This window comes from Xiphophorus hellerii, chromosome 12, assembly GCF_003331165.1.
Source record: "Xiphophorus hellerii strain 12219 chromosome 12, Xiphophorus_hellerii-4.1, whole genome shotgun sequence".
In the NCBI taxonomy this organism is placed as follows: Eukaryota; Metazoa; Chordata; class Actinopteri; order Cyprinodontiformes; family Poeciliidae; genus Xiphophorus; species Xiphophorus hellerii.
This window is the reverse complement of record NC_045683.1, coordinates 34,345,284-34,357,994: the sequence shown is the minus strand read 5'-3', so window position 1 is coordinate 34,357,994 and position 12,711 is coordinate 34,345,284. Positions and strand designations below refer to the sequence as shown.

At 38.5% G+C, this 12,711-nt stretch overlaps 2 protein-coding genes across 8 annotated transcripts in view; both read right to left on the bottom strand.

Moving 5' to 3' along the window:
- The window catches only part of rad17 (RAD17 checkpoint clamp loader component), a 46,472-nt gene extending 35,429 nt beyond the window's left edge, over positions 1-11,043 (bottom strand). For 3 of the 7 annotated variants that reach the window (XR_004341093.1, XR_004341094.1, XM_032577527.1), the window contains exons 1-3: positions 10,408-11,043; positions 7,355-7,611; positions 4,487-4,681 (exon numbers count right to left, since the gene is read on the bottom strand). Coding sequence is in view for 5 of the 7 variants with exons in the window: in XM_032577527.1 (XP_032433418.1) it covers positions 4,487-4,681; positions 7,355-7,381 (222 nt within the window). In the remaining 2 variants the exon portion in view is untranslated. The remainder of the gene's footprint in view (positions 1-4,486; positions 4,682-7,354; positions 7,612-10,407) is intronic. The other 4 variants (XM_032577523.1, XM_032577525.1, XM_032577524.1 and 1 more) reach the window with 3 other exon arrangements.
- A 500-nt stretch (positions 11,044-11,543) lies between these two features.
- Positions 11,544-12,711, bottom strand: part of ube2l3b (ubiquitin-conjugating enzyme E2L 3b) — a 26,322-nt gene continuing 25,154 nt past the window's right edge. The window contains exon 4 of the mRNA XM_032577537.1: positions 11,544-12,217. Within this exon, the coding sequence (XP_032433428.1) occupies positions 12,063-12,217 (155 nt within the window). The 3' untranslated portion in view covers positions 11,544-12,062. The remainder of the gene's footprint in view (positions 12,218-12,711) is intronic.

Genomic DNA, 12,711 nt, shown 5'->3' with positions numbered 1-12,711 from the left:
CAAGGATTTCATCAACGTCTCTGTGGACCCCCATCAGTATGCCTACAGGAAGAATCGCTAAATTGCTGATGCCATTTCATCGTTGCTCCACACAGTCCTCACCTACCTGGAAAGCTAAATTTTTTACATCCGTCTACTCTTCCTGAATTTCTCTTTTACCTTCAACACCATCATCCCCCAAACCCTGGTGCAGAAGCTCTCCTCTCTTGGACCAAGTCCAACACAGGGGAACTGGATACCTACAGACCTCCACAACAACATCTCCTCCTCCATCACCCTTAGCACTGGCTCAGCGCAGGGCTGCATGCTGAGCCCCCTCCTCTTCACTCTGCTGATATATGACTGCTCAGCAAAACACCCCAGCTGTCATATAGTGAAGTTTGCCGATGACACAGCAGTAATGGGACACATCATGAACAGCAATGAGTCCAAAAACGTATACGAGGCGGAACACCTGATGCAGTGGCACAGAGAAAATAACCTCTGCATCAACGTGAAGAAGAACAGGAAGATGGTGGTGGATTTCAGAAGGGACAAGGATCCTCTTCAGCAACTGAAGTCAGAAATCCCACAGGAGTTGAAATGGAGGCATCGTGGATGCAGAGCAGGAGCAAAGAGGAGAGAGAGAAGAGGGATGATCAAACCATCTGTACCATCCACTGTAATGGGCAACGTGAAATCGTTAGCTAACAAGATGGAAGAACTTCAAGCCTTGACAAGGACTCAGGAAGAGTATAAGGAATGCAGTGAATTGTGTTTTATGGACACATGGCTACAGGATCATATTCCCGACTCCAACGTCTCTCTTCCAGGTTTTGATTATATGAGCAGACAGATTTAAAGAGCAGCAGGAAAAGGAAGGGAGGTGGATTAGCAGTGTTTGTGAATGACAGATGATGTCATCCATAACATGTTACTGTGAAGGTATTGTCTCTGCAGTCCAGACATTGATCTCTTGGAAGTAAGTTTCCTTCTATATTATTTACCAAGAGAGAACTAATGAAGTTCAGTAATGTGATCTCCATCTGGGTTTCCATCCCTATGAGGGCAGAGCCAGCTGCTGTCTGTCAAAGAATAAACGTGTCACAGCAACTTCAGATGCGACATAATATCTGGAGATTTTAATCATGTCACCCTGGATTCCACTCTGGCTGCTTTTCACCAGGTTGCCAACTGCTCCACCAGGATAAACAGGATAATTGATTTACTGTACATTAATGTAAAGGACGCGTATAAGGCTGTTGCCCTTCCCCCACTGGGAAAGTTAGACCACAACCTGGTGTACGTAAAACACCAGGTTGACACAAGGACTCAAAACTGTCCTCAACCAGAAGAAGGCTACCTTCAGGAGTAAAGACAAGGAGAAGATAAAGGCAATACAGAGGGATGTGAAATGTTGTCTGAGGGAGGCAAAAGACTGCTACAGGAGGAAGGTGGAGCACAAGTTGAGGGAAAACTGCCTGAGTGATGTCTGGGATGGTTTCAGAACCATTACAGAGCACAAAGCTTGGACTAGCACAGAGGGAGGAGGTAAAAATAGAGCAAATGAATTGAATAACTTTCAATAGGTTATTATATTATATTATATATAATATATAATTATATTACACCCACCACCATCATTACATCTACTCTCCCCCAGTGCATCCTCCTCTTTGCCAGCAGGTACAGTCATACCGTCATCCTGTGGCTGGACAACAAGCTGGACTGGCCAAGCAACACAAAGCAGCTCTAATAAGAAGCCCCAGACCAGGATGTACTACCTGAGGAGGCTGAGATTTTACGATCAGTTGTTGGGATTGTTTTATCAGTTTGTTGTTGCCAACATCTTGTCATATGCTGTGGTGTGCTGGTGGTGGCAGTATCTCTAAGGCAGACCTTTCCAGGGTGGAGAAACAAATCAGGATGGTCGGTACAAGGCTGGACTCTCTGGCAACAGTGGCAGAGAACACTGCAGAAACTCCTGGCTAATATGGACAACACCAGCCATTACATGACTGGCTTTCCTGTCATTTGGAAAGTCAGAAAAGTGGGTTCAGTGAGAGACCGCTTCTTCCAAAGTGCAGGACTAACAGACTGAAGAACTCCTTTGTCCCTCGTGCAATTAAACTCTTCAACTCCTCATTGGGTTGGGGGACAACAGAGGGACTATAAGATATACAGTACAGACCAAAAGTTTGGACACACCTTTTAATTCAATGAGTTTCCTTTATTTTCATGACTATTGACATTGTAGATTCACACTGAAGGCATCAAAACTATGAATAACACATGTGGAAATATGCACTAAGCCAAAAAGTGTAAAACAACTGAAAATAGCCCTTATATTCTAGTTTCTTCAAAGTAGCAACCTTTTGCTGTGATTACTGCTTTGCACACACTCTGCATTTTCTTGATGAGCTTCAAGAGGTAGTCACCTGAAATGGTTTTCACTTCATAGGTGTGCCCTGTCAGGTTAATAAGTGGGATTTCTTGCCTTATAAATAGTCATGAAAATAAAGAAAACCCATTGAATTAGAAAGGTGTGTCCAAACTTTTGGTCTGTACTGTATATATATATACTGTATATATACACAGTATATATATATATATATACTTTAAAGGAATGTTTTTTAACCATTTGATGTATACCTAAGAGTGCTGTGTGGGAAATGTAGATTCCAAGTACCCTAAGGAAACATACCAAAGGGATTAATAAAGTTTCAATCCATCTAGCTATCTCGATGACATTTTGTTGCCAATTTCACTGTCGTCTTTGTGCAACAACAATGAAATAAGTTTTAAGGCAGGGTTTCCCCCAGTGTATTATAAGCCCACCATGCTTTACTAGCTCCCCTGCAAAGCCAAGCGTTGCTTGTCTTTGTTTTTAGAAAAATTAATAATCCAAAATCGTCTCTGTTGCTCTGAGCGTTTCACTGGCGGAACTAATTTATTCCTAAAAGATAAGTTTACGTTTTATACATTTAAAATTGGGAGAGTGGACCAATCACACAGCTGGCGCCTCTGTGCGTTGCCTCATGCGCTGCTGCTGCTGCTTGATCTCTAGTTTACCTCGGTGCGGATTGCGCGCGCCTCCTTTCACTCAAACTGGACACAGGCTGACCTGTATGGATATTTACGTCAACCCCCTGGGTGGAATTATATTTTCTATGACAAACTCCACATCAAGGTATAAGTTTAAACCCCACCGTGTTAGCTCTGGTTGCGTAGCTCTATGTGAACCGCAGGAATAACTTTTAGTCGCACTTTCAGACGTGAGCGCTGAGCGAGCGGTGAGAATGATTTATATTTGTGAATGAAAAATTATGTGGCGTTTACATCTCAACACGCTGCCCAGCGTGTGGCTGTCTTCCCTGTAAAGTTTATGTCTTTGTTCCCGGTTGGTCGGAGTGTTAGTGGTTAACAAACCAGAGCTAACCTCATCATGCAGGTTCAGCCCGGAGAGGAGCTTTCGTGCTCTCCTCGTAGTCACGCATCACGCTGGTTTTATATTATTGTATTATTGTTTTTAGTATAATTTTTCGGGTTACATTAAGCATCAAACCATATCAAGCCACATTAGCATCATTAAATTAAACCTCTTGTTTGTGGCGCATCTCTGCGCAGTGCAGAGGATTTAACTCATCATACAGGGCCGGTCCAAGTCTGTATGAGGCCTCAAACTCAAAGATTAAACTCAGACCATCAGATTGTTGCTATGGTAACAAAACAATCCAACTACAAATATTGTTCTTTGAACTTTTACAAAGTAAACTTGCCAGATCCTTTAAGTCTTACATTTAAATAATAAATAATTTAAAATCTTTTAATTTATGTATGCTGAAACTATTAAATCAAATTTAGCAGCATTAATCATCTCAATAAACAAATGTTACATTTATGTATCTGTGGTCTGTATTAAAATATTAGCATTTATGGGCCCCTGAATCCCTGGGGGCCTGATGGGGCTGCTGACTTCATTTGGATTAAACAGAAGTGCAAATAATTGATATTCATTTTAGTTGTGTTTTTTGATTTGATGTTTTTAAGACTAGTTGAGGGTTTAAATAGCGTTTCACTGGCGATTTTTTTTTTTTTTTTTTACCCCTCCAGGGGGTCTTTTGTGGGCTCTAGTGTCCCTTATATCACAGTAGGCTGACAGGAAACGGGGAAGGCGAGGGGGGAAGACATGCGGCAAATGTCGTCGGGTCCGGGAGTCGAACCCGTGACGGCCGTGTCGAGGACTCAAGGCCTCCAAATACAGGTCGCGCTAACCCCTACCCCACCACGGCACGCCCCCACTGGCGATTTTTTACCATAACATATAATTACCCAGTAATATTTTTACATTTCCTGTCAACTTAATATCTTTTAATACAAACACAGTGGACCGCCTCGGCGCCCCGATCACTGGGCTTAGCAAGTTTTCTGGGGGAAACCCTGAATATGTTTTCATCACATTAAAGCAGTGCACCCACTTGTCATTGCCCCAAGTGCTGAAGTTTACCTGTGAACAAGGTGAATACTTGTCAACCCATGGTTCATCTGGACCTCTTTCATTTGATTTCATCATCCAAAGAGAACCATTTTGGTCTTCTTTCCATTTTCTAGATCTCCTCTCTTCAGATTGAAAGCCCCAAATTTGTTTGTCCTCGCTCTTGGCAGATGTATCAGAGAAGGACGGATCCACCCAGTTATTTACCTAATATTCAAGAAGAAGAATTTAAAGAGTGGGAATTAAGGCCTTATGTGCAAGGTGGCAATTTGCATCCTCACACTAACAGGTCTTATTTAATTTTATCAGCAATATTACTAAAATACACTCTTGAATTTTGTACCCAAAGGATATGTTCTAATATCCTTTTTTACAAAAACATATCGTAATGCATACAAATACTTAACTTATGCTAATACAGTGGTTCCCAAAGATTTTCTGGGCCCCCCTATGGATTACAATAAAATTCCCCCCAAAAAAGAAAACAAAATCAACTGGGCACACATCGTTCAACCAGACATAAACCTATTCACATAATTTATTTTCAAACTCCACTGAAGTTTATTTCACACTTCAAGTTGCAACAAAACAAACTATAAACCATCTTTACAGTGAAACACTTTTGTGTAACTTTTTTTTTTTCATTCATCCATACCGCTTCCCGCACCCACTTCCCCCTGCATTGGCACTGCGCCCCCCCTAGGGGGCGTGCCCCACACTTTGGGAACCACTGTACTAATATTCAATACTTATACCTGTAATATTTCTAAGACAATACAACGGGAAAGTTTTACAATAAAACCAAAATAATATTTCCACTGTAATATTTACGGTACACATTTCTGGCAGCTGGTGAAAACTGAATTTAGAGATTTTAAAAACATAAAATTTCAGTTTAACTCCATCATAACATCAAGGTCTTTCTCAAACATTTGACAGTCTCATCAGTTATGTTTTATAACAACATATCCACATATACACATTTATTGTACTCCTTTTAAGCTATTACCAGGACTGATAACAGTGATGCATACGGACCAAAAACTAAATCTGGTTATTCTAGTTTGTCAATTAAGTTTAATTTTTCTGATTGAGTAAAAAAGCAGCTCTATGCCGCAACCATTTTGCCACTTGGTTATATGGAGCAGCAAAGACAATGCCTTGTGAATTTAATAATCAAAAACACATATCCGATGTGAGCTTAATCTTTGCCTAGGTTGGCAAACATATTCCTGTTAAAAAGAATGCAGAGGGAGACAGACGTGTGCTGAAGATTTACTGTCTATGTGCCAAGTCAGATAGTTATTTTGACGGAACTATTTGAAATAAATGCAAATTTACTTTTCTGTGAATTGTTTTAATACTATTGAAACAGAATTATACTTTCACCTATACTTGTGACTGTCTGTGAGCAACACATGAAAATTTATGTTACATTCAAGAACACCTCAGAAACCAGATTATCTACTTTGGTTTACCTATTGTTATTAAGAAATGTCAGATGACTTTTACCCAACTCTTTATAAATATTATCTTTAACCAGTTTTCAAGTCAACAGTCAATAAACAGATATAGAAAATAGATTGATAAATACATTTGATTGAGAGACTATTTTATAGCATCATCTTTAAATCCATCCTATCCATTCATTATCTGAACATGGTTATCCTTGCAGGGGGGGCCGGTGCCTTTACCCAGCAAACATCGGTGTCCGAGGAGGGTACGCCACGAACAGGTCGCCAGTCCATTGCAGGGCAACACAGAGACAGACAGGACAGTCATGCACACACACTTTCACACACAAGGAGAATTTAGAGAGACCAATTAACCGGCTTCCAGTTAATTGGTCCAATTGGTTAGGGAGGGAACTCACGCATCCACAGGGAGAACAGGCAAACATCAAAGAAAGACCTTCATCCTGCAATGAAAAGGGCTACCAACTGTGCCACTGTGTCATCATCATCACCAAATATTATTCACTATTTATGTGAACTACTGCTAGTGTGTGCCATAGTATGCACATCTACAGGTTACCTAGAAATGCTATGTCTGACTTAGACATACTTTGTCTTTTGGACCATTTCAACATGTTGAAATCACATTAAAAAAGATGTGTGACGAGTTCAAGAAAGGAAGGAGTTTAAGTCAGAAATTTAAATATAATCTGCTTTTCAGTTACTAGTCTAAAAGTTTCTGGACCTGGAACTTTTAGGTTTCTGGACCTAAAAAAAACAAAAAAAACACTAAACTGCTTTATTTTAGGTAAAAAAAAAAAAAAAACCTAAAACAAAATCATACAAAAAAATATTAAACTGGGAATTCCCACTGTAAAAGAAAACATATTCATGACAGACAGAATAGCCTATGATTATGAGCAAAGAGCCACCCGTGATTTTGCTGCCACTAATGCCTAAGGACTGCTTCAAATTTTATGAAAAATAATTACATTTTCTTTCTATGAAAGATGTCAAAATTCAGAGAAAATAGAATTGGGTTTTGGGATCAGATTTGGCCATGTAAATGTTATATTTACATTGAGACAGTAGGTAATAAATATGGTTCGAAACTAAAATGAACGTTTCCAGCACTGATTCAGTGAAGGCTAATCTGTGTTTAAACCAGTGGGGCCCAAAGTGGGTCCTGGAGGGCCGGCATCCTGCATGCTTTAGTTCTCTCTCTGTTTTAACGCACCTGGATCCAATGATGGCTCATTAGAGGCCTAAGAAGAACACTGACCTGCTGAAAAGGTTGTTGGTACCACCAGGGACAGAACTAGAACATGCAGGATGCCGGCCCTCCAGGACCCACTTTGGGCACCACTGGTTTAAACGCAGCAGACACAAACAGACGGGATGTGTGCCATCTTATTGAAACACTTACTTTATCTCCCAAGGAAAACTTTTTCATCTTTGGTCGTAGCTTTGAGTGCAGAGGATAGAGAACAGTTCCAGATGTTTTTCAGCGGCAAATGAGTCTTCAAAGAACGCCGCAACTCCAGTAAGGTTGAAATTAATGAGCCGTAGCACTTCCAGGAGACACAGCACGAAGCTTTACATCTTCTAAAACCAGAGCCTTCTTCCTCTTTTTTATTTCATGGCGTAAGGAAGCTGTGAGGTCCATTGCCGCCACCTACAGGACTGGAATGCAGATAGATTAACAAAAAATGTTTGCATTCTTTCTAAATTCTAAATTTGTGACCTTCAAAAAAGGCATACTGTTTTTTTCTATTTTATTTTTAAGAGTTAGGTGGATCAATGCTTCTTCAAAATGTATGTTTTCTTTTTTATATGTTCAGCAGCCCATGAAGTCAGTTTTGTAGACTGACTATTTTATCCTACCCTATTTTATATTTGTCCTTTTAGTTGAACAGTCAACCCCATAAATGGACATCCCTGCAAACAGCCTCTTTGCTGTTTGCAAACTTTGCTGTTTGTACACTTGAGTAGCCCACTTAAGTGTGCTACTTAAGTGTGCGGTTGGCATTTCTATAAGTTGGCATCATTTTCCTTGTGAGGTCTTATTTTTTCTAGCCTATTTCCACATGAATTTTAAAATAAACTTGATGTTCTACAAATAAATAATGGGAAATTGTGGATCTTTACTGAGAGTTTCCAAACTATGTTGCTGCCCGCTTCGCCAGCATACTCAGAAGTCTGGGAACAATTCTTAAGACATGTCATGTGGATTGAGCATTGGAAATCAATACAACTGTATTATATTATATTATAATATTATATTTTAAAAGCTTATCTGAAAACAGTGTATAAAAATGTTAGGACAAGATATCCAGGGTATGGCATGATTATGATGCCATACTCTGGACAGGTCGCCAGTCCATCGCAGAGCAACACAGACAAACAGGACAAACAATCAAGAACTCACACACACACACACACACACGCGCGCGCACACACACACACACACACACACACCTATGGAGAATTTAGAGACCAACTAACCTTACAATCATGTTTTTTGAGTGTGGGAGGAAGCCGGAGTACCCAGAAAGAACATATCTATGTATTATTAATTTATTTAAATTTTTGACATTTGTCTCAGTTAGATATTCTTAGCTTTGCTTTATTAATTCTCATGATAAGGTTTGTGTGAATGTGTTGGTTGTCATCTTTACTTGTTGCAAATTAATTGCCCTTTGAGGACCTAATAAAGAAAATTGAATTCTACGGATTCAACAGAGTTTGATCCATTCAAGTTTGATCCATTGTGCAAGAGGCGATGAGAGGTTAGATCGGGACAAACCAGAAAAACAAAGTGATCTGGTATAGTCAGATCAGAGTTGTCGCCCGGAAAAAGTCGTCCCATATAGCTCAAGCAATCAAAACAGTTTCTGTGGCACTTATTAAAAACTCAACAGAAACAAAATGGAAGAGTTACTAAAGCCACATAAAGGAAATCTCTCGTTGGTCCCTCTGTATCCAGCATAGATGCAGTATAGCAGGTCTAACTCGTCATGCAGGGCAGGTCCGAGGTTGTATGGAGGCCTTGAGCACAATTTAAGTGCTTAAAGAAATCTGGGACAGGGGCCTCGTTTAACTGGCCAAGTTTAAAAGTAATCAGTGATAATTGTAATTTACCAAAATGTATTTGTGAACAAAGCGAGCTCAAACTCAAAGATTAAGCTCACAGAATCAGATTGTTGCTATGGCAACAAAACTAACTATGAAGATTGTTCTTTGAACTTTACAAAGTAAACTTGCCATCTATTTAAAACCTTGCATTCAAATGTTAAACAATTTTAAATATTTTCAGTCAAGTATGCTGAAACCATTACATCAATTCAGCAGCATTGATATTCTCAATAAACAAATGTTAAATTTCTATATCTATGGTATAGATATAGAAATTTATCTATACCACAGATAAATTGGCATAGATTTATCTGTTAAGGAGCTGCTTAGATCATTTATGGCATGGACCGGTTGTAAATTTGATCAGCATTACATGGTGTTAGATCCACTAGTTAATGACTTAATTTGGATTTATCAGAAGGGCAAATAATTGATATTTATTTTAATTGTATTTTTTTGATTTGTTGTTTTAAGATTTTAGTTGTGAGTTTAGGAATTGTCGGCAATGTCTTCCAGTAACATAATTACCCAGTAATATTTTTACATTTCGGCTTAGCACGTTTTCTCTTGCTAAATTCTGCTTTCAGTTTGAAACTAAGGTTCATGTGGGTAAGACCTGTTCTGTTTCAAAGTGGCCAAACATCCCCTACAAATACCTGTCTCTACTGTGGCCAAGCATTTCAACTTGACAATTTTCTTTATTAGCTTTAATATTCTTCAAACATCTTGTATACCTTCATGAGGTTGCTATTTCTTGTAATTTCAATCTTCTGTGGTTAGCCAACCATTAAAAGGTTAACCCAGTTAGAAAGATCGTACTTATTTTGTGCCTTTAAGTCGCAGAAAATATTAGTCCATCTGCATAATCAGGTCATTTTTAATCAACCTGTTTCTTCCCCTTCAGTGTCTGCAACCCACTAAGGAGGTGTGAAGTGAATTAAACATTGATCTAACTGTGCTAAAGTTGCCGTGTATATAATAAATTAACAGCTGCCAGTGAAGAACAAATCAACAGTCAGTCTATAGCTGGGGTCTGCAACCTGTGACTCCTCTTTGGCACGTGTGCTCTGACTCTTAAAAACCAATTAGACATGTTTTGATAACAATACCAATTGTGATCAAACATTTCTATTTTTGTTGCTGTAGACAATTTTCATTTTGTAGTATTTTTTGTATCACAAAAGTGGATCTTTGAATTTAAAAAGTTGCTAACCCCTGGCCTACAGTAACAAAATTGCTAAATATACATTTAAAAAATATAATTTACTCAGCAAATTAAGTTTGAGGTAAGAATTTGGAATGAAACAGACAATAAGTATTAAAAACACATATGGAATTAAATACCTTGAGGGAAACTTTAAACAAGCTTCAGCAGTGGAGGGTTGTGGAGGGAGTCTGCATCAAGGCCATTGCAGATCAGTGCATTATTCGTTTATATAGGAAAAATGGCACATGCCATTTCCAGGTCTTTCTGAAGCCATCTACAAGAGCCGCTTGGCTCTTGAACAACTCCGGTTAATTATTTTGACTCTTCAAAATAATCTGGCTGTGGCTGGTTTGTGGTGAAATGATGTTCAGTGAGCCCTGTTGCAACTGACAGACATTCAGAAGTTTAGAAATGCAGCTATAACCACATGAATATGTCTCTTTGAACAAGTCTCTTTGCTTTTACTGACTGGAATCAGTCAGTAAAAGCAAAGAGACTTGTAAAAACGTAACTCTACCACCACTTTGTAATTCCATTTTTTTTATATAGACAGTTAATATTGAACCAGCTGATAGTGATTTGCATATAGCAAGACAAATGTTTTCTAAATGGTGAGAGATTTTAGCTGGTTTTTGGGAAGAACACCAGCTTAAAAAGTCTCACTTCTTGGGAAATGAGGTTTGTTGAGCTTTTTTACACATCTTTCTTAGTGTGTTCCATATAATGTCTATAGCACTTCAATTGTTGAAAAATAACTACATTTCTAGATGATTATGCTTTGATTTCCTTCATATGTTTCTTACTTAGGTTCCTGCTGACATCTGATGTGTATTTTATGCCAATGACCTAATTTAAAATATCTAAACCAAGAAAGGTTTTGCAGTTCATGATATGTAAAACCACTGTCTGTGCATCTTTTATAAACATTTAAGCTGTATTTGCTGAATCCAGGTGGAAAGACAAACTTTATAGCTTCGGTACTGATTTCTGACAAAAGCAAAAATAATTAGGAAAAAAACACAGATATGACAGCTTTAAAATAACTGACGTACTTCATTTAAACCATCTAATGTACCACGCACCAATAAAAAGTCTTTAGGGAAAAAACCAATACCCATTAATCACCAACTAGACTTTGTCTTGTAAAGTTTCCTGTAATGTAGCAAAGGTGCATTGACAACAGATGGCTGTCTATATAGGGGACACCAACAGATGTAAGTTTACAGTACATTAAAAAATGGGAAAGTTGTCATTTCAGTAAATACACTTTCAATGTTTGAGCTCAAACTTTCTTCTGTCACATTTATTTCATTTAAAAAAAAAAAAGACTGTTTTCCTGGAACAAAATAAAAAGTTCAGTTCATCAAAAATGTATACAAGAGATCTATAATCTATAGATCTATAATCAAGTGTTTTTAACAGGAAGAAAAAGAATACATTTCTCTGAATTTTTTCATCTTGACTTATTCTGAGCATCATGTTCTCCTAAGAATTACTTTTACATTTAGACTAAAAGTAAAAAGACCATATCATCTTCCACAGAAAAAGAAGAGAGAAGGGAGTCTGTCTGATCAACAGACAATCCTGGATGGGTACGGATGCATGACACTATCACACCCCTCCTCATGTTGGCAGCTCCAGGCCTGCAGAGTGGTGCAGTATTTGTTGTGGAAGTGTGGAAGAGAGTGAACAAGCAACGTGGTTAGAGGTATGGTACAGCAAATAGGATAGATAACCTGTCGGGCAGAGAAAAGGAGAAGAGAAGAAGAAACAGCTATGTGCTTGTCACTTATTAGTCCAGGGGCCTCTTTTCTCCGTGTTTCTTTGTAAATTCTTCAGCATTCTTCAAGAATTTTTTACGGTCCTTTGAGTACTCTTCTGCTAAGTCTGCCCTCAGAGGATGTTCTGGCTGAGGATCATTCACCAGTGCAATGAGGGACTGAATTACTGGAAAAGAAACAAAAAAATCAAGTTTAAAATCAAAAGCACTTTAAAGATAGCTGGTGATACTGTTGTCAAATACAAATGTGCTAGCAAAATGCAGACCCTCATCCCCCTTAAAAAAATTGACAATCATCTTATAAATTCAGTTCAACAGAGTTTAGTTATACAATGCCAATTTTTAAAAAAAAATCAAACAAAATTTTTTACAGAAATATATAGTAAATTTACGAGTTTCAAGGTATACCGCACTATAAAACCTGGTTTTAAAGTGGTTTCAAAACCACTAAAATATTCCGTCATCCTAGTAGTTCCGGTGTTTCACACTTTCGGCCAAAGCAGCAGCTCCATCAGAAAGCTGACCACAGCTGCACCATTTCTCTCTTCTTTATTACTGTCAGTTCTTCAGAGCAACGAGCTGCTAGCAAGTCAGCTAAATCACAGTCATTCTGCTGCAAAAGTTACTGCAAGTGTTCCTGCCGCGGCTCCTGATTAAACTC